The sequence below is a fragment of the Vulpes lagopus genome, chromosome 18 (assembly GCF_018345385.1).
Source record: "Vulpes lagopus strain Blue_001 chromosome 18, ASM1834538v1, whole genome shotgun sequence".
NCBI lineage: Eukaryota > Metazoa > Chordata > Mammalia > Carnivora > Canidae > Vulpes > Vulpes lagopus.
The window spans coordinates 25,290,524-25,318,286 of NC_054841.1; the positions used below are offsets into that span (position 1 = coordinate 25,290,524).

The window sequence follows — 27,763 nt, forward strand, 5'->3', positions numbered from 1 at the left end:
CCTTTACAGTGGTTTTACCAAAATGAAGGCAGGTATAGAGACGTTTTAATGTCACTCTGAGTTTTTAATTGTTAGTAGAAAGATGGAATTTTCTTGGTACATTCTACTGCAACTGTACTTGTGAAGTGCATAAAAGGTGTCAAAAGGCTAAGTATTTACTTCCAGGACACCTTTCAAATGCCTATGTATTGGCTCTGTTCTTTTTTCCACCCAGTTGCCCCACAGGTGTCAATGTCCAGTGTCAGGCCCGTGGTCTTGACTTTGTAGGCCAGAGGTGAATGTGTCTATGCTGAGAGGAGCTTTTCATTATCCCCAGAGGAGCAAGTAGCTGACAGACACCTTGTATTTGCTGCTCTTCCTCTGAGCACTTGCTATGACTTTGCCATCACTAGCTACACATGGCTGCTGATGGGCATCCTGTGGGCATCCTGTTCTGGAAGTGTAATAAGTTGGCTCCATATATAGCTGCAGGTGTCAATATGATGGCATTCGCCTATAGATTCAGCCAGCTTGGGTTTTACATTATGGGGAACTAGCTCTGACTGAGAAGGAGGAAAGGGTCATGTCATGAAAATCGCAATGAAACTTGAGTGCTAAGGCCACAACTACCAAACCCTACTAATGAACACTCAGAAAATGCTTTCCACCCTGACAACAGCCTGTTATCATCATCCTCAACAGCAGCAGCAGCAGCAGCATCACCCACATCCCTGTTTAGAGATGATGAAATTGTGGCTCAAACAAGTTAAGTGACTTCTCTACAGAAGTGGCAGGATTGAGATCCAAGCCCAAGATGTGCCTGAAACCAAAGCCTTGACATAGGACATGCCATTTGTCTTCTTGTTCCACTAGTCTGTGAGATTCTTGAGGGCTGGGGCATGCCTTACTTATCTTGTATATTCCTCTCTCCACTCAGTGTATAGCAAATGTTGAACAAATGGGTGAATGAACATATAAATGGGCCAACTTCTCAGTTTCTCTGACTGTCAAATAGGCTAACATTTCCCTGCCTTCTATTACATGGTGGGTCGGTATTACACAGTGGCTCTGCGTGTTTAGAGTGACAGCCATACATGAGGTAGGGAGTTCCCTCCATCTTCAGCCCACCTTTGTCCTGTCCCAGACTCCTTTTCAAAATGGCATTGGGAAGAGATATGGACTCCTTTAGGTGGTCAGTTTGGATGGCTCGGGATGAATTCTCTGACTTCTTATGATAAAAGACATTGGATTATCCCCCAAAGCTCTATGGGTCTGTAGCTTTGAAGCTCTGGTTCAATCTTTTCTCTCCTAAAAATATATGACATAATTCAGGGGTGCCTGGGTGGCTTAGTTGGTTAAACATCTGACTCTTGATTTCGGCTCAGGTCATGATCTCAGGGTCATGGGATCGAGCCCTGTGTCAGGCTCTGTGCTCAGTGCAGGAGTCTGCTTGGGATTCTCTCTCTCCCTCTCCCTTTCCCCCTCCCCTTGCTCTTTCTCTTTCTAAAGAAATTATATATATATGTATATAATTATATTAATTATATAATTAATATGTTATACTAATTATATTATAATGATCATATATACATATAATTATGTCATATATATATGACATAATTTGGATCATATAACTCTCTTGCTCAATACTTAGCAATAATTGACTATTGCACACAGAGTAAGATCTTTATTTTTGGCCTTGGCCTGTGAGGCTTTGTCTGGTTTGACTCCTGTCTGCCTCTCTAACCTCATTCTTCAACACTTCTTGCTAATCTCTTTAGTTGCATTAGCTTTCTTTTAGTTTCTTGGCTATACCTACCTTGTTCCTGTCTCAGGACCCTTTGCACATTCTGGCCCCATTGCCTTGATCCCTTTCCTCCACATTTTGCCTAATTTTTTCATCCTATAGGTCTCAGCTTGTATGTTACCTCTGAGAGGCCTTCCCTGGCACCTTGGTGAAATCAGGCACGCCTGCATTATTATCTTCCAGTACCCCTGTGGTTTTCCTTCTTAGCCATCATTGGAATTTGTAGTCATGTGTCTGTTTGTTGGCTGAGCCTTACAAGCTTCATGAGGCAGAAATCATTCTTGCTCTTGCTTTGTTTTGCTCACATGGCACAGAGTAGGTGCTTGATATCCTATTAATTGAATAAATCGGACATTTTTTCCTCTAATGATAAAAGTCATTCATATTAACCATAAAATGTTTGGAAAAGATGTTAAGAAGAAAATTAAAATCATTTGCAATCCTACCAACTCAAGCATCTGACAATCGCATAACATTTTGAATTAATTTATTTTATATATATTCAAGTCTGGGATCTTATTCTTTTTTTGGGGGGGGATCTTATTCTAAATAATTTTGTATCCTGATTTTTTTTTTAAAGATTTTATTTATTTATTCATGAGAGACACAGAGAGAGAGAGAGAGAGAGCGAAAGAGGCAGAGACACGGGCAGAGGGAGAAGCAGGCTCCATGCAGGGAGCCCGATACGGGATCTCATCCTGGGACTCTGGGATCACGCTCTGAGCCAAAGGCAGACACTTCACCACTGAGCCCCCCAGGCATCCCATGCATCTTGATTTTCTTGTGAGTAGTTTCTTTTGACACCAAATGTTCTTTGAAAGCATGACTTTAGGGGCCGTGGGTGGGGCAGGGCAGTTAAGCGCCTGACTCTGGGTTTTGGCTTAGGTCATGATCTCAGTGTTGTGAGATGGAGCCCCATGTTGGGCTCTGTGCTCTGTGCAGTCTACTTGAGACTCACTTTACCTTCCCCCATCTCTCCACACCACGCTCTTTCTTGCTCTCTCTTTAAAGTAAATAATTATTTAAAAAAAATATTATATTTATTTATTCATGAGAGACACAGAGAGAGAGGGAGAGATATAGGCAAAGGCAGAAGCAGATTCCCTGCCAGGAGCCCGATGCAGGACTCAATCTCAGGACCCAGCATCATGACCTGAGCCAAAGGTAGATGCTCAACCACTGAACCACCCACCCTAAAATAAATAATTTTTTTAAAAAGATAAAAGCATGACTTTAATGGCTATGTAATATTTCTTACTAAGAATTTGTCATAAAAAAATAAATCCTTTTAGGGCTTCTTGGGTGGCTAGGTGGTTGAGCGTCTGCCTTTGGCTCAGGGCGTGATCCTGGAATCCTGGGATTGAGTCCCACATTGGGCTCCCTGCATGGAGCCTGCTTCTCTCTCTGCCTGTGTCTCTGCCTCTTCTCTCTGTGTCTCTCATGAATAAATAAATAAAATCTTAAAAAAAAAATAAATCCTCTCTTGTTGGACATGTAGCTTGTCCCCAAATTTTCATCATAAAACCAAAGCTGTGGCAACCAGCCTTGCCCTTAAATGTTTCTCTGAATCTTTGATGATTTCTTTAGAAAATCTCCAGAAGTGAAAATTTATCATAGACACTTCAAAGAAAATGAGTATCTTCAAGATTCCTGATCAACGTGAGATCTGGCTTGCTCTTGTTAACCTCAGGCATTTGGGTTTCTTGTGGGGGAAGGTGAGTATCATTTAGTGAAATATCTGAATTACAAGTTTATGCTAGAAGGAAAAGCAGTTTGACTCCATCTAACATCTCAAACTAAGTTTTGTTTACTTTAAGGTATCATGTAAAAGAGTTCTTTGCTCTAATAAATGGATAAGGATTATTTCTCCTTGGAATATATCTTTATGCAAATGGAAGATCTGGAGTCCTTGGCCCTACCTACCCTCTGGTTTCTAGCAGTAGTGTGTCCTCAGATGGAAGCAGGGCCTGAATTAGTGGTGATGAGTTCATCCGTCTACCACACATCCTTCCTTTCATTCATCTATCCATTTATGTATTCGTCAAATATTTATTAAGCACCTACTATGTACCAAGCCCAGGAATGCATCAATGAGCCATGGTCTCTCCTATCATAATTTGTAGTCAGAGAGACAGACACAGAAGAAGCAAACAGACCATTCAATAAAATAATGACAAGTTGTGCTAAGTGTTTTGAAAGAAATGAAAGTTTGAGATGCGAGTAGTGGAGGGCCTCTTAGATGAGGTGATCTTTTTTAAAAAAGATTTTATTTATTTATTTATTTATTTATTTATTTATTTAAGACAGAGAGAGAGAGAGAGAGAGAGAGAGAGAGCAAGCTTGAGCCAGAGAGCACGAGCAGGGGGAGCAGGAGAGGGAGAAGGAGAGGGACAGGGAGAAGCAGGCAGAGAGCCCAAAGTGGGGTTCAATCCCAGGACTCTGGGATCATGAACTGAGCCAAAGGCAGACACTTAACCCACCAAGCTACTCAGTTGCCCCAGATGAGGTGATTTCTTAGTTGATCTAAAGGATGAGAAGATACTATCCCACGCAGGGTGAGGGAAAGAAGGAGAGGGAGTGGCTTTCACAAGCCTTGCAGTAGGGATCAATCCCGTGGGGAGCAAGTCAAGGCCAGTGTGCCTGACTAGGGAGGGCAAGGGGGTGGCAGGGAGGCAACTAGAGACCAGTAGAGGCAGAGGCTTCGGGCTGTGGTAAAGACGGTGGATTTTCTTTTGCGTTGGATGGGAGGCCATTGGAGGGTTTTCATCAGGGAGTGGTATGATTTGACTTATGTTTTGAAAAGTCTTTTCTGGCTGCTATATTATAATCCAGGTGAGAGACAATGGGTGCCTTGTCCATGTGGTATTGCTGATGGATGTGAGAGTCATTTACAAAGTAGGGCAACAGGATTGAAATGGGTATTGGACGAGGTGTGGAGGAGGCAGAGCCTTCAGCTGGGGAGTAGGGGTGCCTTGCTGCCAGTGGGGAAGAGTGAGAGCCTTCTGTGTCCTCCCTTCTAGACTCCTTTCTTACTTCTGAGGAACTTCCCCCCGTTGATTCTTTTAAGTAATCTCTACACCCAACATGGGGGTCGAACTCACCACTCTGAGATCGAGAGTGGAGGAGCATGGTCAACCAACCAGGTGCTCCTTCTTCTGTTCTTTAGGTTACTATCCTAGCTGTCAAAACGCCTCCATCCTCTGTTCACTTCCCTTAGCGCTTTGCTCCTTGGTTCTTGATGGTTTGAGCACTGGGGCCTCCCTCCTGGGTAGCTCACTGCCTTAACTCCATGGAGCATAGAGGTTCCTCAGATACGTCTGCTTTGTAGGTTAGAAGGTGGAGCTAGAGCAGCAGATCTCTAGCCCCCAGCATTATTCTAATCAGGGCCTCTCTTTGTCATCTGCCTTATGTATCAGGTTTCTTTGCAAGCTTTTATTTGAGGAAATGAATCATTAGCTTTGAAAAACATTTGAAAACTACTTCTTAAAAAGTATATTTCCTTAAAAAGACCTTCAGGAGTGATGCCATTGGGGAAGACTTTAGGCCACCAAGGCAGGTGAATGAGAGAGATGTTTTGGGCTATTTGCTCCCCAGCTGAGCTAAGAGGCCTGGGATGGAGGTGGGGGCAAGGGGAGGTCTTCTGGGGTAGAAGGAGGAGGAGGATGGTGGTCTTTGGATCTAGTGTGTTGACTTCCAGCACCAAAGATGGTGTGGGCAACCCTGCTGGGCCAATGGGGGTAATTGCACACCCCATCAGGTGCCACTCAGTGTTATCCTAAGAATCTAAGGGGTACCAGCTGTCCCTGCCTGCAGACTATAAAGTGAGATGCACCTGTTAGAGTCATGGGAGGGAAATGAAGAGCTTCCATGGTAGGATAGGGCCTCTCATGCCTGGATAGCTCATTCCTGCTGAGGAGCAGGCCAAGGCTTCCTTGGCTTTCTTCAAGGTCCTAAGGATGCCTCCATTCAGTTATTTTATACCTACTGTGTATCTACCATGCACTAGGCAGTGTGCTCACACATGGGTGGGAAAATTCTGGGTTTAGGATTCAACTCTCCTCGGTGAATATGTCTCCCAGCCCTTGATACACCTAAGAAAAGGTGTATCAAGGGCTGGGAGACTTCGCAAGGCCAAAGTGCTGGTGGTCTTGCCCCCTTGCCCAAGGACTTCTTTGGGGGCTGCTTGTTGGGGACTTATTTCCTTCAAGGTTGGGCTTGTGGTTCATATTTGTAAAACAGGTTGGAGAGTCAAAGAACCCACAGCAATGTTCGCTCTGGGCTGCAACGTCCTACTACAGAACAGGGATCCTGCCCCAGATCCATGAGGGCACTCCCCATGAGGGAGTGGCCACTCCACGGTTTGGGCTGCTGGTGAAGAACTGGCCTCAGGGGGACCTCCCTGCAGGCCCTCCAGTTTCCAGAGGCCAACTGGGATTACTGGGCTGCTGATCACTTGTTCACTCCCAAGACAGAAACCATTATGAGCCTCCATCCTGCCCGCAGTGGGGATTTTATCACAATCTAAAGTTTCTCCTATCTGCCTTTTTCTGGGGCCAGGCCTACCTTGCTGTGGGCTTTGGCAGGTGTCCAGGTGTAAGAGGAGGCATCTGTCCACTCCGCCACCCTTGGCAACCATGGAGCTATTTGTATTTCTGCCTGTATAGCCCTCTGGTCTCTGAGGTTTCTCTGTGCACTACCCTGCCCTCCTGGGCCACACAGGACTGGACATTGGTGGAGAGGGGGGGCTCCTCGCTCTCTCCCTCAATGGCACTGCTCTTGGGAGCATTACAGTCCCTCTTCTGCCTGTCACACTTCTATGGTGTGGCCATATCATAATCACCCACCTGGACCTGGATCCACCCATAGATGTCTAGCTGATTCCCTTAACCCCTTTCCTCTGAGCTCAGGGCTTCCCAAATATCTCTGGGTTCCTGTAGTCCCTCTTTTCATAGGGACTGCTTCCTTCCTCTTCCTCCCTCTTGAGCAGGGAACTTTCCCATATGTATATGTTCCTTGTGACCATTCTATGTCCCATCTTCTCAGGGCTTGGGCTCTTTTTTAAAAAAAATTTTTTTATTCATTTATTCATGAGAGACACAGAAAGAGAGGCAGAGACATAGGCAGAGGGAGAAGCAGGCTCCCTGTGGGACCTTCCGGGACCCTGGGACCACGACCTGAGCCAAAGGCAGATGCCCAAACACTGAGTCACCCAGCTGCCTCTCTGGACCTGAGCTCTCTCTCTCTCTCTCTCTCTTTTTTTTTTTTTTAAAGATTTTATTCATTTATTCATGAGAGATGGAGAGAGACAAAGAAATAGACAGAGGGAGAAGCAGGCTCCTCACAGGAAGCCTGATGTGGGACCTGATTCCTGCACCCGGGATCATGTCTGAGCCAAAGGCAGACGCCCAACCGCTGAGCCACTCAGGTGTCCCTGGGCCTGAGCTCTTGAAGCTCAAGCTCTCCCTGTGTTTTCTGAGGAGCCTCCCTTCCCTGAGATGCTGAAGACAGAATTCAGAATATCTCCCTGAGGTGCCAAGGACACCCAAGAACTACTAAGGAGAACAGCCCTTCCTTTTAAACATTTCAGGGTAGCTTTGCCACCTCCCAGAGTCCCCTAGCAAACTCAGAACCAGACTCCCTCTTTTTTTTTTTTTATAGATTTTTTTTATTTATTCATGAGAGACAGAGAGAGAGAGAGAGAGAGAGAGAGAGGCAGAGACACAGGCAGAAGGAGAAGCAGGCTCCATTTCATGCAGGGAGCCCGATGTGGGACTCGATCCTGGGTCTCCAGGATCAGGCCCTGGGATGAAGGTGGTGCTAAACCGCTGAGCCACCTGGGCTGCCCCCAGACTCCCTCTTAAACAGAAGTCATCTTTATTGCAACTGAGATGTTCCACTGTGACTGTGGCCATTCTTGGACTCTCAAGGATCCAGACCACTTGTGGCTGAGGGAGGGACAGGCCTTCGGTAAGAACCGGCTACTCCTCTGGAACGGTCAGGAGCACATAACCCTGTGGATAGAAACAGGTAGACATGCCCTCTCTGTCCTCGCTGCCCACAAAACCAGCTATCCCAGCTCGCCATCTTGGGTAGGGTTGTATGTGTCCTAAGGGTACAGCTTCCCCTGTTGGCAAGAAGGCAGAGTCAGGGACAGACTGGACAAGGGGACAGAGTGCAGGGGAAGAAGGATCTTGAGAATGTCTGTGAAGGAAGGAACAGATCAATCCTTGGAGCTCTTCCTGAAAACCTATCTATCAAGAGTCCTCTACTATTTCTGATGCACTGGGGCTCTTGCCGTGGTCACCCTGAGGTAGGTCTCTCATCCAGCTAGAGCCTCTACGTGCTCCCACCCACAATGCCCAAACCATGCTACTGGAATCTATCTGTTTCTGTACCTGTTTTTCCACCAGAAGGGTGGAAAAGCTCTTGAAGGTTTCAGGGACTGGGTCTAACTCCTATCTTTGCCCTAGCATCACTCGGCACATGGCCAGGCACAGAGTGCCTGTGATATATATTAACAGAATGAACTAGTGACAGTGAATGAATGAGGGAGTGATTAGGGTGGCCATGTAAGAATGTGCACTTTGTGCGCTGCCCAACTTCAGGTGATGTCGTTTGTGTACCATAGTATGAGTGGTGCATTTTGGAGTTGTGTAATATGTAACTGGCACAAATGTATGAGGCAGCCTAGAAGTGAATCAGTGAGTGAGCCTACGAGTCCTCCCACTCTGTCTCCTCTTGTCTCTGTAGGTCTGGTTATGAGAGAGCTGCTGGAGCTGTGTTCTGACTTGGCCATTTTTGGCATTCAGAACTATAGAGGGACCCCTGCCATTCCTGGCCCACTTTGCCAGGTGTTGTGGCATCACTCCTGGAGCAGCCCTAGCCCCTGTATTACCTGTAGTAGCTCATCTTGGGCTGACCCCTCCCTGCCAGGGTCACCCCTGGTTGAGTGGGGCATAGGGTAGGGGTCTGAGGATGGGGTGGGGAAGTAGCACAGGTGAGGATCTGGGGTTTTATGAGACAAACTGTTGCTGCTCTCTCCTGCCTCTGGCACTGTAACTTCTGGTTCTTGAAAGCAGGTTTCTAGTGTCTCCCAAATATCAAGACTGGGAACCAGGCATGAGCTGAGGGTCCTGAAGCTCAAATTTTATGTCTGGGATGGTGGGTCAAAGTAGGGCTGAGTGAAATCAGTGGTCCTAGCAGTTCCTTGTGCCTCTGAGGGGAACCCTCACCTCCACTGTCTATCTTTATCTCCATTTTATAGATAGGGACAACAGGCTGAGGGAGGGGCAGTGGCTTGCCCGATGTCACAGCCAGGAGGTTCCATCTGATCGTCTCTCTGCCCTGACCCTAGAGCCCCTTCAGCACTGCTGTTTAAGTGGGAGTCTCGTTAAGGTGGGAAATGAAGACATGAAGGGCATGTCTTTCCACCAACCCCATCTACTTCTCAGATTAACCTCACGGAGGGATGGAATGAAGGCCAAGGGGGCAGGGTGACTCTGGGGGCAGATTCAGAGCTGGCATTCTTCCTTGGTGGCACCTCTGTGGTCCTCTGCTAGTTTTCTTGCCCCTCTGCTTGTTGGCCTCATCTTACCTCTGTGACATTTAGCCAACCTAGTGCCAGCCTGGGTTTCTACCCTCTGATAGTTCACAGAAAGCAGGTGCCAGAGGCAACAGCCCTGTTCTGGGGGCAGGGGGTTAGTGGGTGGTCCTGGCTAAGGGTGAAGGCTTTAAAATTAGATAAACCCCAATTGGAACCCTGGGCAAATGTCTCTGCCTCTCTGAGCCTCAGTTCCCTCCCTTGTAAAATGGGAGAAATAATAACATCAACTTCATGGAGCTCATTGTGACAACTTCTGTGTGAGGCATTGAAGCTTTCAGTGAGCCAGTGGCCTGGCTCCCTGAGGGATTCATGGAGCCTCATGGAGCCTCAGTTTCTTCATCTATAAATGTGAGCCCTCCTTATATCCAGGAGGGCTATGAGATGGTGAGACTAGGGAAGTAAAGGGCTTGCCACATGCAGTGCCTCCTCTGCCTGAGACTCAGCCTCTACCCCTGCAGGATGAAGACAAGGCACCTGTAGGGGTCCAAGACCCTTCGAGCTCTGACCTCCCATGGGTGTCTCAGGAGGCTCTTTTTCTCAGCATTTACCTTGGAGGGCTCCACGTGGGCCTGGTCAAAGGAGATGCCCTTGACGTTGGGCAGCGGAAGGTCTTGTTCTCCGAGCAGCTCTGTGAGAAGTGTGGGTAGGGGAGAGTTCAGTGCCCTGATGAGTGTGGGGTGGGGCCATGCCAGCTGGCCCCTGGCTGACTGCTCCACTTTCCAGAGCAGAGAAGGGACTTGGCATGGCCCCTTTCTCCTCCCCTTTCTCAGGGGACACCATCCCTTATCAGGTAACCTCACTCCAGAAAATCAGGTCTCTAAACAGCTACTCTACTCATTTATGCAAAAGCTGCCTTGAGGGCAGCCCCAGTGGCCCAGCGGTTTAGCACCGCTTTCAGCCCGAGGTGTGATCCTGGAGACCTGGGATCCCATGTTGGTCTCCCTGCATGGAGCCTGCTTCTCCCTCTGCCTGTGTCTCTGCCTCTTTCTCTCTGTGTCTGTCACGAATAAATAAATAAGATCTTAAAAAAAACCCCAAAAAACTGCCTTGAGGGAATTTCTTCTTGGAGAATTTCAGTAACTTTGAACACATTCTTGTGGAGATATTCTTAGCAGCATTTTAAGGAATGTTCGGTTTGTTGAAAGCATCTTAGGATTCTATTAATGAATTTCATTCTTTTCATTTAATTGAGGAAAACAACTGAAACAATGTGCTCCTGAAAATGCTAGAATGTTGGCAGAAACAAAATGTCTCAGAAAAAGTTTAGGAACAAGTCAGTATAAACTGAAAAATCAGCCTTAAAACACTAGGAACTTGGTTATATAATAAGAAAATATCCATTAAATATATTAAAGAAAATATTAATCAATATACTCATTTATCAAATATATGAAAGGTAGTCCTTAGAGTAAATTTTTGGTAAGTTGGTAAATGGTAAACTTGGAGAATTGGTCATTTTGTAATTGAGTTTCAAAGAATTAACCATTTGGCCTGTTGATTTTTGGCAAACTGAATTTCTGAGATTTGACTTTGAGGGCCTGGCATGGGCCCGTCCTGCCCCAAATTTTGCACTGACCAGCTCTTACCCCCCCCCCCCAGGCTCCCCACCATCACTCTGGGCTCAGGGGAGGGTCTCATACCCCCTTGCTGGCCCATTGTATCATTCCAGCCCAGTTAGGTGAGAGGCAGGGTGGAGGAAGAGTGACAGGTGCCTCTGGTCTCCCATCTGGCCTGTGATTTGCAGAGGCCTTGTCACCAGCCTTCTAACTCCTCGTTGCAATCCTTTCTCTGTGTTGGGACCAGATGACCCTGCCTGCATCAGAGGCTTCTGTGAATCTCTTCCCTGCCAATTTTCCCACTCTTAGGCTGCTTCTTACAGGCAGTTCTCCCGTATTTCCTTCAGTGGCTTTGGCCCTGCTCCTTTCTTCCTTGTGGGGGAGCTTGGACAGGACCCCAGTGTGAATGGCACCTTCTAACATTGTACAACCAACTGGCCTGGGTGTTTAGATCCTGCAAGACTATCTAGGCTTCATGAACCCAGACATAGCTCCTGGGTTATCTCTTGACTCTCACCATAGCTCTCTTTGGTTGAGGATCTAAGATACACTTATTGAATAAGCTGCTTGTGGTAGGCACTGGCCAGGTGAGGTTGCATCCTTGCTTACCTACACTCTTTTTCTGGCTGCCTTGCTGGGCCTTTCATCACCACTGTTCACCACCTCCAACTGGTCCCCCTTCTTGAACACAGATTTACTTACTTTATGCCCAGAACTTTTCCTGGCTATTGAGGGCCACAGAATGATGCCAAACCCTTCAACCCAACCAGCATTTGAGTTCCTGCCTACATCTCTAGCCTTACTCTGCAGTCCTAACAGGAGTCCTCAAGTTGGAGTGTAGAGAGATGCCCCTATAAGGGGGAAGAAAAGCCACAGTTCTTGGCTCAGCTCTGCCAGACTTGCTGTGTGACCTTGGATAAGTCATTTAATTTCAGTGAGCCCATTTGAAAAAGGAGGAAGCTAAGCCAGATGATTTCTCAAAGGTGAGTTAGGTCTGAGCTGGTTATCCTGTATGTACTTCCGGAGTGTCACCTGGATGGGAGGCACTGGACGGGGTGTGGGGAGACAATGAAAAGCAAACAGGGTCCTCACCCTTGGGCAGCTTACCATTTGTTTAAGGTAATGGGCGTTGACCAAATAATCATGTAAGTAGGTGGGCAATTTTTGCATAGATTGTGTCAGGGGAGGGAGAACAGTGAGTTCTATGGAGCAGAGGAACCTGACTAGGCTCCACACTCCCTTAGAACTCACTTCCCACTTCCTAGGGTCATCTCCCTCACATCTGCCTGCAGTCTGTTATCTCAGGATCTGCTTCTGAGGGAGCTGGAACAAAGACAGTGCTGTTTTGTTGCTGATAGCTAAATATAGATGTGATGTCTCAAAAAAATTCAGCTTTAGAGTGTCTCTCTAAGATACAAAACATCCACCCTATTGGCAACGTTTGACTGAGCTGAGTGTTAGCTGCCCACTTACAGCAGTGCATGTTTGCTGTCGGCCCCACCTGACCTGCTTCCTTTGGGAATGGTACCTCCCTGGACCCTGAAAGCACTGGAGTTGTGAACTGTGGTCTCCACCATCTCTAAGGCCCCTACCTGTTCTCACTTTCCAAGATGCCAACCCCCACCTCCCCTAAGAAGCCTTCCTGGCCACTCATCCCACTTCTGAGCTCCTCTCAGCACAAGCTGACTGGGCAAAGAACAAGGGCCCTTCCCACCCCGCTATCTGCCACACTCCAAATTTCAGTGTCTACCCTGCCTCCATCTGCCTTGCCCGTGGGCAGTTCTTGACCAACTCTAGGGGACAAGGCAGAAACCAGCTGTCCATGCAGAGCTTTGGATACAGTTGATGCTATTCCAAGCTGCATGGTATATGGGCATGGGGAGAAATATGGGGGGCTTACCATTGTGATGGGGCAAAAATATCCTGTTCAGAAGCTCTAAGAGAAAGGCCTCCAAACGTTTTTCCTACAACAGATGAAAAAAGAACAGGAAGGTCATTTTGGCTGGGTTGGCAGATTCTGATCATGGGAATTGGGCACCTCCACACTACAGGTGCCCAAAGGAGATCAGAAATAGTCCTGGGGGCTCCATTTATAAAGGGCATTGGAGCCAGCTGACCGGAGAATGAAGGGCCTGGGGCAAGTTGAGGGACCTGACAAAGAGTTACCCTCACTCTAGGTCACAGGGGCTATCTTCATATCTGTAGAATGGCCCAGGGAGAGAGCAAATAGGTTGGGCCAGAGGAAACCCCAGGACCAGAGCTTCACAGGGACCAACTTTGGGTCAGTCCGAGGAGGAGCTCTCCAATGCTTAGACCAGTTTGGTAATGGGGCAGGAATTTTCTCATTGAGATAGCAAGCCTTCTGCTACCTGGGATGTTTAAGAGTTTCAAGAGGTTGATCAGGGCTGCCCCAATCCATTTGGACAGATTGGAAAAAGACTTCCCTTTTTAAAGACATTCTTATCTCATGTACTGGGAGACTGTTACAAACATATTTGTATCTGTATTATCTATGATGTCAGTGGCTTGTACAGTGCATGACCTGTGCAACCATATACAGCAGCCCTGGTCTGGATGACTGCCCTCTGATGATGTCTTAGAAGGGACATTGACCTGGGAAGATAATCTTTAGGACCTTTCATGCCTGGGATCCTATGCAAGTAAGGCCAGAGCAAGGTCTCATACAGCAGGGCTGATAATTTTGAAGTATTTCCCAGTAACATGTTCTTGTTCAGTCCTTTCATCTTGTTGTTTTTCCATCTTGCAGCCTTCTCCTATTAAAGCCTAGAGAATGAGGTTCATAGTCTTGTGGAAGTGGAGGATGGTGGGATATCCCCAGGGTGGGGCAAAAGGGGAGTTACTTTAGGGGGCCTCTCTCAGACAGGCAGGGGCATGAAAAACTTTCAGTGTAGGAGCAAGAACAGTGCTTGAGGGAAGAGACCGTGTGTTCCACCTGTGGACTCATTGACAAGTTGGGCCAGTGCCCCAAGGGTGAGGAGGGACCAGACTCATCACACTAAGCAGAAACTCCTCACTGCCACATGGGGTGCAGATGGCGGAGGTGGCTCAGGACACTAAGCTGGGAGGCCATGGGTGTGGAAACCCAGAAAGGGGGTGCAAACTGAATGTTCTCCCAAAGAAGGCTGTTTTCAACTTGTAGAGAAGGAGGTGTTCCATCATCCTGCACACCTCTCTCACTTCTTCCCCACATCCAATGCAGCAGGAAATCCTGTCAGCTCTATGTTCAGAATGTGTCTTGCACCTGGCCACTCCTCCCCCCACCCCACTGCCACCTGCCACCATCCTGTCCAAGCCTCATCAAGCCTCTGCATTGTTCTACCAGCCTGCTCAGTGGCCTTCCTGGCTCTGCTCCAGCCCTCTCCAGTCTGCTACTACTGTCCTCAGAACCTTGCATCAACTTTTATCTTACTCAGGAAGATCCAGCCCCCCTCCCCACCCCAGTAGGCCATGTTCACTCTCTGACCTCCCCTCCCACTCTCTGATCCAGCCATCCTGGCCCCCTCACTGTTCCCTGAACCATCAGACACACCCTTGCCTTGGGGCTTGGGTCCCCTCTTCCCCATAACCCCATAGCTCTCTCCCATCAAGTCCTCCAGTCTTCACTCAAACACTTACCTTTTCAATTAGACCTTTCCCCCATCTTCCTTTTTAGTATTACCTTCACCTGCACTCCTGATCCCCTGCCCTCCTTCTACTTTTCCTAGCATTATCACCTGATTCCATATTATATCGTTTACCTTACTGTGTGTATTGTTCATTATCTGACCTTATCCTGCTAGATTTTGAGTTCCACGAGGACAGCATCCTTTGCTTTGTTCACTGACATATCCCAAATACCTAAGACAAGGCTGGGCACCTAGTAGGTATTTGTTAAGTGTATGAAAGAGTGAAGTGGATAAGTTCTGGGGGCTACCCTGACCCCATATGGTGTGGGATTCCAGGGCAAGGTAAGATCAGTGATAGAGAGTGAAGCTTTCACCTTCCTAAATCAGGGACCTGCTGATGGGTCCTTCAGAACCATGGAGAGAGGCCAGAGGTAAGGGGATACTCACCTGCTTTGCAAGGCCAGCAGGGTAAGGGCCCAGGGTGACAGCAGTGCTACCAGAGAAAAGAGATCATCACCCTTTCAGGTCATGGCAGCTGCTTGAGGGTGCAGCACTCAGTGACCTTCCAACACAACACCCCCTCCCTCCTTTTCTTCCTCCCTCCTCATACATCACTCTGTGCATGCTGACAGTGGGCATGGAAATGCACCCCGGACCACACTCCTGCCCCCTACTCCCCCATCTCTCTGTCAGTCCTCTTATTTCTTCTGAACATCCAAAACCAGAAGAACATTACCTGTTTGGAGCGAACTGGAGTTTTAATTCCTGATTTCTTGAGGAAAATACAGCCTTTGAAAGGAGATTCTGTGGGAATTGAAATTAGGTCAGAACAGGAGAGGAGTTTATATTCCAGCTAGAGGGATTCCCTTCACCCTGACCACCATGAGTGCTTGTGAGAGGGCTGGTCCCTCTCATGTGGTCCTTTCCCTCCACCCCAACTGCTGGTCATGTGTGTTCAGATCATGCCTGTGTGGGTGTTACCATGGGAGAGACACTGATGATGCTGGTGCTCCCAGAAGCCAGGGAAGGCTGGGGCTGAGTATGAGGCTCAGCCCAGTGGATTGAAAACTTTTTGCAATGAGGTACTTGGCCATAGCATCACTATTGATGGAAGCCAGAGGACTCTGGTTTTGAGGGGGTTGTCTATGGGCTTCCATAATCCACACAGTCACCTTGTAGACCAGAAATAGGACTTTTTACTACCAGTCAGAGATGACCGATTTCTTCTTTTTTAAAGTTTTAATTTACTTATTTAAGTAATCTCTACACTCAACATGGGGCTTGAACTCAAAACCCTGAGATCAAGAGTTGTATGCTTTTCCAACTGAGCCAGGTAGGTGCCCCAGAGATGACCAATTTCTTGACCACAGAGTCATGCTAACTAAGATCCCAAGGTCCTATGTATACATTGGATGCTGCTGGGCTCACCTGTGGTGGAGCAACCCTCTGGTCCTCCTTGTCTGAGGTACCTTCCCAATTTTAAGGTCTGTGGAATGGGAAATGGGAATTCCAAGGGGGCTCAGAATAAAGAGGTGGAGACTTTGAAGGAAGCTGTATTTCCCCAGAAATAGAGAACACAGACATGCTGAGCCCCTTATGAACTGTTTTCTCTGATCTTTCTCCTCAGTTTGTGGACAAGGGCTTCCAATGCAGCCATGTCCAGGGAAGACAGTCAGAAGACTTGACAAGTACCTGCAAGGCACTGAGCAGAGGTTGTCAGAGGCCAACCCCTTAGTTGCTGAGGAGGTCCTTGGGGGAACACTGGAAGCTGAATTCAGGGGAGCAGGTGCTCAATTCTAATGTTCTGACAACAGGCACAGCTATTTGGGTGTGGACTGATCAAATATTAGCATGTGATAGGGCACTGGGGTCTGGCAGTGAGGTCTGGCGCTGCCTCAGTCAGCTGGCCCTGGAGGTGCCCCCAAGTAGACCCAGGCCTTCCTGAGGAACAAAGAATTTCAAGGCTTACTCACCCAGGAAACTGAGACAGAGGAAGTGTTGCTAGGCGCCAGCAGCATCAGCGAGCCTGGCTGGGTGATGGTGGCGGTGTGGCCGTCAATGTGGACAGTGGGAGGGTCGGGAGTGCTGATGGTCAGTCTCACATTTCCTCTGGATTGATTAGGAGTCTGAATGAGGTTAAAGCAGAAAAGGTGCAGACAGATAGAGAGGATGGAGTTCCTTAACTCCCAGCTTGGAGGAATCGGAACAGGATCATCTAAGGTGTCAGGGTCTCCGAGGTGGTATTATAGCTCTGCTGCAACTTGCTGCATGGCCTTGGAAAGTTTACTTAACCTCTCTAAGCTCCTTTAAGGTAAGATCACATTCTCCTGTCCTTGGGCATGAGTAGCAAGAAAGGACATAGAGTTTGGAGCCAGAATCCCCACTCCACCACTTGTAGGCTGTGTGGCCTGAGACAAGTTGCTTTACCTCTCTGTTTTCACACTTGTAAAATAAGGATAATCCTTCCTACTCCATAAGGTTGTTATGTGGATTGGATGAATTCAGTCATGTAGAGTGCTTAGGATAGAGCCCAGCAGCTCGTAATGCTACTGTTATCTGCTGCTCTCGTTTGTTCATCAGATGCCATATTCTAATAGCCTTTGGAGAGAGGGCACTGAGCATGGATTCTGGAGTCCAGGACTGGATTTAAATCCTGGTTCTGCCGTTTACTGAGCAGTGTGAGCTTGGGCAACAGAATTCATCTTGCCATGCCTCAGTTTGCTCATATATGAAAATGGGATGAAGCATGAGGTGTCTCAGATTATGTTGATATAGGTGGAGGGGCCTGGCACATAGTCACTGCTCACTATTGTCTCGCATGTGCACATCTGTCTGCTTCAGTAGGTGTGCCTTAGCAGGGTCAGGGACCTGTTCAAGAGTGAGTAATAACGCTAGCACCCTGGCCATGGTCCCTAGGCAGGGTGATGAGCAAAGTGCCTCGCTCGAATCAACTCCTCTAACCTCATGACCTGTGACGTAAGTGCAGTGAATTTTGGAGCTCACAGTAGGTAACTCTGGCCAGATGGAACATGCTTATGTGACCCAACCCTGCCCCCATCCCAGACTCTTCCCTGAGATCCTGGCTGTGGTGCTGGAGGGGAAGGAAGATGGTAACACACCCATTGGGAGCCCAGGCTCCAGCTCTCCCAGTGACAACAGCTGAATGAGTTTGGCAGCTTGGAAAAAGAGCAAAATGGGTGGCTTTTAGAATCTTGTAGATCTGTTCTGAGCAGCTTCCGGGTAGGGGTGTCAATGGGATTCAGTGAATTTTATATAATTGCTTTCAACTGAATGCACTACCTGCACATTAGTCATTGTCAACATGGGAGGAACCATTCACCTGGTTTCTCACCATGATATATCTGGAAATGTTAACATTTTGTTGTTTCAGTGATTTCCTCCCAATTTTTACTGTGAAAATTCCCACATATGCAGCAAAATTGAAAGAATTTTATAGGAACATTTGTATACTTATCACCTAGATTCTTCAATAAACATTTCCTATACTTCCATTATCACACTTTTATCCATCTATCCATACCCCATTGGTTTTTGAAAATCATAAATCATGATAAAAAATAAAAAATGTATAAAGTAAGAAGTACAAGTCTACCCCAACACCTCTTCCCCTTTTACTCCAAATCCTATTTTCAGGGTAACTACTGTTGGCATTTTGGAGTATATCCTGTTCTCTACACACATTTAAGCATGCATAGATGAGAACATTTTTTTTAAAGATTTTATTTTTTAAAAATTTATTCATGAGAGAGAGAGGCAGAGACATAGGCAGAGAAAGAAGCAGGTTCCATGCAGGGAGCTCCATGTGGGACTCGATCCCGGAACTCTGGGATCACGCCCTGAGCTGAAGGCAGACGCTCAACTGCTGAGCCACCCAGGTGTCCCAGATGAGAACATTCTAATCATGGTCATTTTTCTCTCAATATCAGTATATATAGAACAACCTAAGTCTTTTTAACACTTGCATAGTGTTCTACCTAATATGACCATAACTAGCTCATTTTACCAATTTCTTATTGATGGCCACCTAGGTTAACTTTATTTTTCACTCTGTAGCAAGTGAAGGTATAAAGAGCACTCTTGTACAAATACCTTTGCCCACTGGTGTAAGAATTTCTGTAGACATGGAATTACCGTGTTCACTTAACCGTCACAGAGCTGCCACACCTGTGTGGGAAGGAGGGAACAGCATGGGGAGCCTGGCTCCGCTCCTGATCCCACCCGGTGGGTCACCTTGGGCAAGTCACTTTCCCTATGTGGGCCTTTGTGTCTTCATGTAAAAATTGAAGCAGTAACGTTGGATCTCTGGATATGGGTCTTAGGATTTTGTATTTCCGTGTTTATGGAGTACCTACTGGATGCTGTAGACATAGTATACCATCCATAGTCCCTGTCCTCAAAGTGGGGGAGACAGTAAACATGGAGAGTTAAATAAGTAAACACAAATACACCTACATGTATGTGTATGAGTATACATATGCCTTTGGATATACAACTTTACTCACACACACACATAGTGTGATCAGTGTTTTGAAGGGAAAGGGACAGAAAGAAAAAGAGAGAGGAAGTGGGGGGAGACGGGGAGGCTTATTTTAGGTATTTAGATGCGTTAGTCAAGGAGGGGCTCTCTGAGGAGATGATGTTTACGCTGAGACCAACAGTGGCAGGAAGAATGTTCCAGGCAGAGAGACCAGCACATACAAAGGCCCTGAAGTGGGTACCAGCTCAGCCTGTGTGGCTGGAGTGAAGTGGGTAAGGAGACAGAGCTGGAGAGGCTGGCGGGGAACTACAGGGAGGAGAGTGGGTTTCATTCAGTGTGGTGAGGAGCTGCTAGAAGCAACGATGTACTTGGATTTCTCCCTCATTTGATCCCGTCATTGACCCTGGGCACTTGCTCTTCTTGCAGACCTCTATGTGTGTACCTCCTTGTCAGCATTCAGGCCACCTCCCCGGAGACGTCTTCACTGACTGCAGCACCCCAGGTAGCCCTGTCATCTCCACTAGTCACTTGCTGATCCATTGCTCTTATTACAAATAAGATAAATTGTTTTATTTATCTGACTGTTTTCTTGTTCAGTTTCTGTTCTCCTCCTTGACTTTGAGCTCTGCAAGGGCAGAGACCCTGGGTGCACGGGGCCTGGCACATAGTAGGCTTTCAATTAATATTTGTGGCATGAATGAATGGATAAGTGTTATGAAGAGAGAAATAATAAATGGACCTGGATGTTCAAGGAAATCTTCCTAGAGGATGGGACTTATATGCTGGGTTCTGAAAGCTGAATAGGAGTTCTCCAGGGAGGTCCAAAGAGAAGTGACTTACCTAGGTCTACCCAGAAAGGCACTTCTGCCAGCTGGGCCTTAGTTTCTTCATATGAAAAGTAGAGCAATAATGTCATGTACTCTCCTTTCCTGAGTACTCACTTTCGAGTCCTGGGGTTCCACACGGATCTCCTTGCTGGTGTAGAGGCAGGACAGGATATCATTGTAGGTTTCTAGCCCAAAAGCCAGGTCCGCCATGCTGCCTTCGGCTAATTTTGGAAGAGGTTCGGGGGTCAGGAGGGCAGGCCTTTGGGGTCTGTGGCCGGGGCTGCAGGGCGTCACAAGCTTCAGAAAAGAAGGGGAAATTCAGGGCAACATTTCCTCTGGCCAGCAACTGGTTACAGCTGTAACCGATATCAAGGGCTCATTGTGTGCTAGGCAGTGCTGAACACACCTGCACAATCTCATTTCAACCTTACAAGGGTGCCATGAGATGGGAACTATCACTGTCCTCGTTTGACAAATGAGGAAACTGAAACCCAGAGGGGTAACGTGAGGTCCTACACATGGTCAGAGGTGGAGCTGGGTTTTGAACCCAGGAGTTCTCCCCTTGCTTCTCCCTTATCTGATTCTATTCCCTTCTCTGTGCCTTTGTGAACAATGCCTCCTGCCCATCCACTCAAATCCTTCCTGTCCACTTGACCCCCCCTCCAGACCCTCCCGTGGGGAAGAGGAAGTGAACAGGAATTGGGCAGCCAGCCTCATCCCTTCTCTGCATCTCAGTTTCCCCATCTGAGGGTTCCCTTCCAGCTGGGTGTTACGCATGATTCTGCACCCCTGAACTGCCCCACCTACCCTCTTGTTGGAGCCTGCTCCCTGCTCATGGACACGCAGCCCTATGGCTACTCCTGCTGTCCAGGAGTGAGGAGGGACTCTCTGGGCTCAGCATCAGCCCCCGAGGGCAGGGACCTGCTAGGTGTCCCCTTCCTTCTCCTTCCTTCTCTCTCTCCTCCTCTTTCCTGCCACCTCCTTTTACCTGCTCCTCCTCCTTCTCCTCTTTATGCCTCCTATCCAGAGAAGCCCTGCCTCACTTTCCTCTTTGCCCATCCTCCCCCAGGCCAGTTGATGTTCCCAGATGGTCTGCCCTGGCTGGCAGGAGGAAAGGGGAGTGGCTTACTCGGACTTTCATCAGGATGGCTTCTTCTGTGAACTCCGTGGTGGTGACATAGTACTGGAAGTCTTCTGGGCCTGAGATGGTTGGGGCTGCAATGATACCAGGACTCAGCTTCCCCTGGGGAAGGGTGGAAGGGTGTGGGGAGGCAGCGAGGGAGGGGAGAAATTTGTTCTCCTTCTCTGTGTAGCTCGAACATCCTCATGGGTTAGGTCTGTGCTTCTTGTGACAATGAACATTTATTGAGCAACAACTCTGTGCCAGGTTATGTGTGTTATTACAACAGTGTGATCTACTTTGTATGCCTAGGATTAGTCCCATTTTACAGATGGAAACAGGCTCCAGGGGAAATGACTTCCCAAGGTCATAAGGCATAGTGCCCTTTCTTGCCCCCACTAGAAAGTAGGCTCCCTGCGGATAGGCTTTGTTTGGTTTCTGTTGTATTCTCAGAGCCTAGAACATACGTAGAGTGACATGCAGCAGGCCTTCCAGCAGTGAGTTGAGTAGAGTCGTGGCCAGGGGGCACACCTGCAGGGAAGGTATGACGGGGTCCTTGTCAGGTTGAGGGGCTCTCCCTTGGGGTCACACCCTTCTTCTAGGAGGCAGAGGAGGATAAACAACATACTATCTTCTGCAGGAGGAAGGGCAATGCCTCATCCAGGACACTTGTCACCAACTCCAGAGCTTCGTTCACCAGGAGGGGGTCCATCCTAGTGATGGGGGGGAGCAGGTGGGGTCTGAGACACCAGGGAAGGGGAAACTGAGGCCAGGGGCAGGAGTCCATGGCAGGGCTGGTGGACTGGTATTGTTTGGGAACTCTAGGGTGGCTGCTTCCTTCCTGGTGTCTCTTTTCTTCTCTCCCACCCCTATCCTTTCCTTTTCTGTTTTATTCCCTTCATGCCTTTACTCTCTTTCTCTATGACTTCTTCCTCTTTATTTCTTCCTGATTGTCCCTCCCAGTGTCTATCTCTTTATTTCCTCTCTGATAAAGATCTCTGGGATTTTTCAAGGAGGGAGAGTCAGGGAAGGCTTCTGGGAGGAGGTGGTTTTTGTGCTAAGGTTATCTCAGCACCGGGGTTAGGCCATCTTTTCCCCATAGGCACCCTGTGCTGGCTGGGTTTTGTGGGCAATCCCATTTTACTGGTGAGGAAACAGGCTCTAGAAGTCAAATAGCTTGTACAGGGCCCCTGAGATAGGAAGCAGCCACGCTGAGATTTGACCTGGGTGGATGCCCACGCTCAGCCATGGCATTCCATGTGGAGGGAGGAAATGCTGATGGATGGGGTGTGCAGCTTGTAGCCATGGAGATGGTCCTATCCCTGATGCCCTTGGTCACTGAGAATGAGGCTGGGAAGAGGCAGCCCCAGCGGTGAGTCTCAGTGAAGGGCAGGGCAGCAGGAGCAGTACAGGAAGTGGGGGCATGGGTGTGGGCAGGTACTCACTGCTCCAGAACCTTGATGCTTAGGTATCCTGGTGGGGTGTGGCACTCCTCGAAGACCACCTTGGTCTTGTTCCCCGTATGTTCCAGCCGTACCCCAATGCGAATGTTCTTGGTGACTTTGAGCCGCAGTATCCTGTAGGGGCAGTATGTCTAGGCAGGCTGCAAGCCACAGCCCAGTGTGGAGGCCAGAAGTCATAGGCTGGTGGCCTGCAGCTGCCTGCAGGGCTCATGAAAAACTAGGAGAGGTCATTAAAGATACAGATCTCATACTTTGGAAAATCTGAGAGATCTGACAATACCCGCTCACATCCTTGCAGTGGGGCAATCACCTGGGGCTGATGGTGACCTCGAGGTGGGCCACAGGTACTCCAGGTGCTCCAGTCCCCACTAGGCCACAGGTCAAACTGTGTGTTTACTGCACATCACCACAAGGGTGATGACACATTTATCATATAGGAGAGAAATATTTCTCTGTGTCCACATCTCTATCAAAAGAAATATTTCTTTGTGCTCACTTGTCTATTAAAAAGGGAAGCTAGACCAAGAAGGCTACATATTATAAGAAAATGAGGAGTGGACATATTCCTAAAGGGCATTTAAGAAGATTTGTTTCATGTGCAGTCACCACCCGTAGCACTCCCTCTGTTGCTGCTGCTTGCAACCCCAGGTCAGCAGCATCACCCACAGCTTAGTGGGTGATCCAAGCTCTCAGGGCGGCAGTGAATGCTCACAGCAGCCAAGTGCAGGAGTGGACTGGATCATACACCCATTTTGTAGATGTGGAACTGAGGCCCAGGGAGCAGATGCCCTTTTCAAGTTGCCTGGATGGTGAGTGGGAGTGCAGTCCAGTTATGCCATACACTAAGGTGCTTGCACCAGACCCTCCTCAGATCATCCTGTTAATGTGTCTGCCTGTCACTCAGAGCGGCACATGTTCCCTGATGTGGGGGTCAGAGGGTTTTATCCAGTCTCTGCTGCTGACTCACTGTATGATCCTGGGCAGGTCCCTCTCCCACTCTGTACCTTGGTTTCCCCATCAGTAAAAACGAGTTGGAAACACGCCCAAGTGGCAAGAATTATTATGACCCTTCTGGTGACATAGGCAGGAAGCTTTGTGTAGCCCTGCATGGCTGCCTCTTGAGTCATAGCAATTAGGGGTTGGCCTGCCTGGCTCTGAGGAAGGTTGGGAGGGTGAACCCAGTGTACTCACTCCGGGAGCGAGAGGTATAGTTTGCTTCGCAATGTGACCTGCAGCAGGCTGTCGCTCAGGATTTGCAGGGTAACCTCAGGTCCTTTAACATCTTCTATGACCAACCTGTGAGAGGTTTGGGGGGTGTTGGTATGGCCTGGTAAGGCCACTGTTGTTCTGTAGAGTGTGTGTATCTTGGTTGGCTGGAATAAGGGTGGGCCCCAAGGGGAGTCTGAACAGTTTTGGGACAACCCTATCCCTGATCCCCAGCCCAGATGAAGAACAATGGGGCTGTAGTTCCAGCCTCCAAACCTTGAACACCTGGCTGAGTCCCTTCCCTTCTTTTGGCCTCAGTATCACCCTCTACAAAATGGGGAGAATATAGTGGATAGGCTGTCTATGTGCATTGAGACTGCCTGAATTCAAGTATAGGCATTCTGCAAGAGGGAAGCAAGCAAGCATCAGAGAAAGCAAGATGGCTGGTGATCCCAACTGCCATCCCAACCGCCATCCGCGGAGGGGCCATCTGCCCTGCCAAGTGTTCTGGAGGGAGGACATGAGCCTTCTACTCCCTTCAGTGATGTCAGTTCCCAGCATCTCCCTGAGGTGAGAGGAGCCCAGAGCACTTTTTGAACATTAGATACAAGCTGGTGAGTCATCTGGTACCCGCTAGAATGGGCAGCAAAATGTCCCAAATTAGGAGAGAGGCGTGGGTGCAGCCGTGCCCACACCTTGGTCTTGGACTTTCAGCCTCTAGAACTGTGACACAATGAATTCCTGTTGTTTAAGGCACAGTTTGTGGTACTTCGTTATGGCAGCCCTAACAACCTATACAATCAGAAAACCTAGATTTTGATTAAAATCCCTTGATTTGGGGATCCCTGGGTGGCTCAGTGGTTTAGTGCCTGCCTTCGGCCCAGGGCATGATCCTGGAGTTCCAGGATGAAGTCCCACGTCGGGCTCCCTGCATGGAGTCTGCTTCTCCCTCTGCCTGTCTCTGCCTCTCTCTCTCCCTCCCTGCCTCCTTCTCTCTCTCTCTCTCTCTGTCTCTCATGAATAAATAAATAAAATCTAAAAACAAAAAACAAACCCTTGATTTTTAAATATTGGCAATTCATTAAAATGGTTTAATTTTTAAAAATGGAAATACTTAAAAAACACTATGCAAGTTTGCAATACCCAGGTATAGGCTGAATGTAGAGGTCTGGAGGGCCACCAGGCTGACATCCTTGATTTAGACTGTGCTTTGTTCCTTGGACAGTTCTAAGTGGCTCGGAGAGATTTAGAACGCTAAAGATGCACTTGCTGAATGCTTTCCAGGCTATAGAGAACCTCCAAGGACACCTGCCCTAAACGGCTGAGCCTGAAGGGGGAGGAAAGACCAGAGGCAGCCTCTGCAGACTCACCCGTCTGCCTGGAGCAGCTCCCTCAGTAGTGGGAGGCTCTTCCCCGAGAGCAGGTCCCCCACCAGTGACAGATCAAGCCCACTGCTCTTCTTGGAGAGGCCTTCTCTTACGAAGGGCAGGTGGTCTAGGATGGCGACACCTTCACTTGTGGCCCCCGTCACAGGAATCTTGGCCAGGCGGTCCAGGACGTGGTGTTCCGAGAACAGGTCTGAAATGTCTGAGGACACAAGCCTCTCCTCAAGGTGGGGCTTACCTTTCATTTAGTCATTCAGCAAATGCTCACTAGCACCAGCTCAGAGTCAGCAATTTAGATTTAGCGACAGGTACTTATTAAGTGCACACTCTGTTTTGGGCTCAGGGAACAGGAACAGTGGGTAGCCTGGGCCTATAGAGTGTACATGTTAGTGGGAGAGACAGACAAGAATTGGGCACTCAGATAAGCAAACAGGGTAATTTTTGAAAGTAAATAAATGCTTCAAAGGAAATAAGATGGAGCTGAGTTGGAACATGACTGGGGTGAGGTCTATATTAGATAGAGTTGTCAGAGAAAGCCTCTCTGAGAAGGAGGCATTTGAGCTGAGACCTGAATAAAGTGAAGGAATCCATTATTGCAAGATCAGGGAGGAGAGCAATGTAGGTAGAAGGAACAGTATGTGCAAAGCCCTGAGGTGGTAATGAGTCTGGTGAATTTATGGAACTGAAAGTTCAGTGAGGCTAGACAGTGGTGAATGGGGTAGGAAGTAGATGGGCAATAAGGAGTTCATTGTCAAGAGGGAGAGAGACAGACAGATAGGGTATTGTAATACATCAGGTCATGCCATAGATGAGGCTTCACCAAAGGGCTGTGGGAGCCCAGATGAAGGAGACTCCTTCTTCCTGGGAAAACTGGGATGGACTGTTAGAGCTTTGCCTTAAAGGATGAGGCAGACAGAATTCACTATGTTGGGAAGGAGAGAAAGAGAATTGTAGGTGGAAGAAATAGCACAGGAAGAGAAAGAGGCTGGGAAGGATAAGAAGTCAGGGCAGGTGGCAGTGGAAGAGACAGGGAATGCAGGGCCTTGAATGCCAAGATGAGGAGCCTGGAGCTTCTCCTGAGGGCACTAGGGAACCAAGCAAGTGTTAGAGCAGGTGAAGAATGAGGTCAGGTCTGGGTGAAGGAAGGCAAATTCTGCTTCTGGTGATGGGGAGGCCAGAAAACAAAGCCTTGGGGAAGGAAGTGGTACCTTCTCCCATTCCTGCCCTTCCCTGAGATCTGCCCTCCTGAAGACCTCTCCTTAAATTTTACCTGTTTCCAGCTGATTCTTGCTGATTCGCAGGAAGAGCTGGTGCTGGGCCTCCCCTTGAGCCTGGGGCAACAGCCCCCAGCATAGCAGTAACCCCCAGCAGAACAGCAGCATCCTCCCAGTCAGGACCTGTGGACATAGAGCTGGGAACCCCAGTAGCCACCTCCATGTCCCCACTGGGGACCCGTTGTCTAGGGTCTCCTAGCTCTGCCTCCCCCGGAACCTCTGTCTAACTTTCCTCTCCTTGCCTTTCCCCCTAGGTCCAGATCTGCATGTCCTGGTACACAGGCTATACTTCTCACCACCTCACACTAGTGCTTTTGTTTCCTTCTTCCTGGAATGCCCTTCCCCATTGTGTGGACTGCTTTCAAATCCAGGCTCTGTTACTTCTTGACTGTGTGACCCTGAACAACTTACATGACCTCTCTGTGCTTCAGTGTTCTCATCTGTAAAGTGGAGATAAACATAGGTTGTTGTGAGGAATACATTCAACAGTACGTGCAGAGCACTCAGCAAGCAGTGTGCTCAGCACCTGTTAATGTGGCTGGGTGATACTGTGAGGTGTCAGAAGATGTACTATTCCCTTTGAACTATGGAGGTTTCTGGATCTTGGGGGAGGACAAGGGATGAAGGTCCTGGGGTAGGTATTAGACTGGCTGGGCTGGGCGTCACAGGGAGGGGCTGGAAGCCACAGCTCTTTGCCAGCTCTAGTAGGGAACTATTTCAATATTTCAGCCAGGATGTTCGTACAGGTTCTTATCAGCTGAACTTCAGCTCTGCCCAGATGAAATGCCCCAGTGACCAAAGGACATAGGCAGGGAGCCCTCCAAGTGGGCAGTCTCTGGAACTACGAGGCAGAGACCAGCTGGGATGCAGACCTCTCCAGCATTCACAGGGCACACTGAGGAGCCACCGCTGCACCTCCCATGCCACTCCCATGAATCAGCCACCGGGAGGGTAAATGCTGCCCTCAGAGAAGGACAGGAGGCCCCCCAAAGGCTGAGACTATTCTGAAGTACCTGAGAAAATCCTGGTAATGCCTTGAATTAGTAGTATCCAGTCCTATGTTGCTTGGTGGCATAGGAGCTCAAAACAGTGATTACTTTGGGTAATAATAAAATGTATTTATTCATTTGTATATGTGAGTTTTGGACAGGAAAATTTGTTCTTGTGGCATTAAATATTCACATTTTTGCTTCCAGGCTGGTCTGAAATTCACCCCGATTCATCCTACCAGGGTTTAGTCAGTTCCTATTTTGGCATTTTTCTCAACCAGTTCACCCAAGTTGGCCTCTCCTCTCTTCCTCCCCTCCATACATCACACCGTCTCCCAGCTCTCTCTCCCTCTTGCCTTAAATCATCCATACCAGCCCTAACGTCTGCTTGAGTGCTTACTATGGGGCAGGCACCATGCCGAGAACATTG

At 48.3% G+C, this 27,763-nt stretch overlaps 1 protein-coding gene across 1 annotated transcript; it reads right to left on the reverse strand.

Moving 5' to 3' along the window:
- Positions 1-7,764: 7,764 nt before the first annotated feature.
- LOC121477841 lies at positions 7,765-26,452 on the reverse strand. Its single transcript, XM_041732374.1, has 14 exons — positions 26,341-26,452; positions 25,056-25,272; positions 23,671-23,775; positions 22,462-22,593; positions 21,645-21,729; positions 21,484-21,547; positions 21,026-21,111; positions 20,011-20,193; positions 16,545-16,697; positions 15,308-15,375; positions 15,019-15,064; positions 12,846-12,909; positions 9,938-10,017; positions 7,765-7,797 (listed from the first exon to the last, which is right to left on the reverse strand). Exons 1-14 carry the CDS (start codon positions 26,450-26,452, stop codon positions 7,765-7,767), a joined length of 1,428 nt encoding a protein of 475 aa, XP_041588308.1.
- Positions 26,453-27,763: the final 1,311 nt, after the last annotated feature.

Bases quoted from the DNA above. Each gene is read 5' to 3' on its own strand.
- LOC121477841 (XM_041732374.1), bottom strand. From the start codon at position 26,452: ATGCTGCTGTTCTGCTGGGGGTTACTGCTATGCTGGGGGCTGTTGCCC. The intron at 15,376-16,544 runs GTGAGTAAGCCT...CAATTCCCACAG, and splicing joins CCTCTGTCTCAGTTTCCTGG to AATCTCCTTTCAAAGGCTGT. The intron at 12,910-15,018 runs GTGAGTATCCCC...CATCTGTTGTAG, and splicing joins CTGCTGGCCTTGCAAAGCAG to GAAAAACGTTTGGAGGCCTT.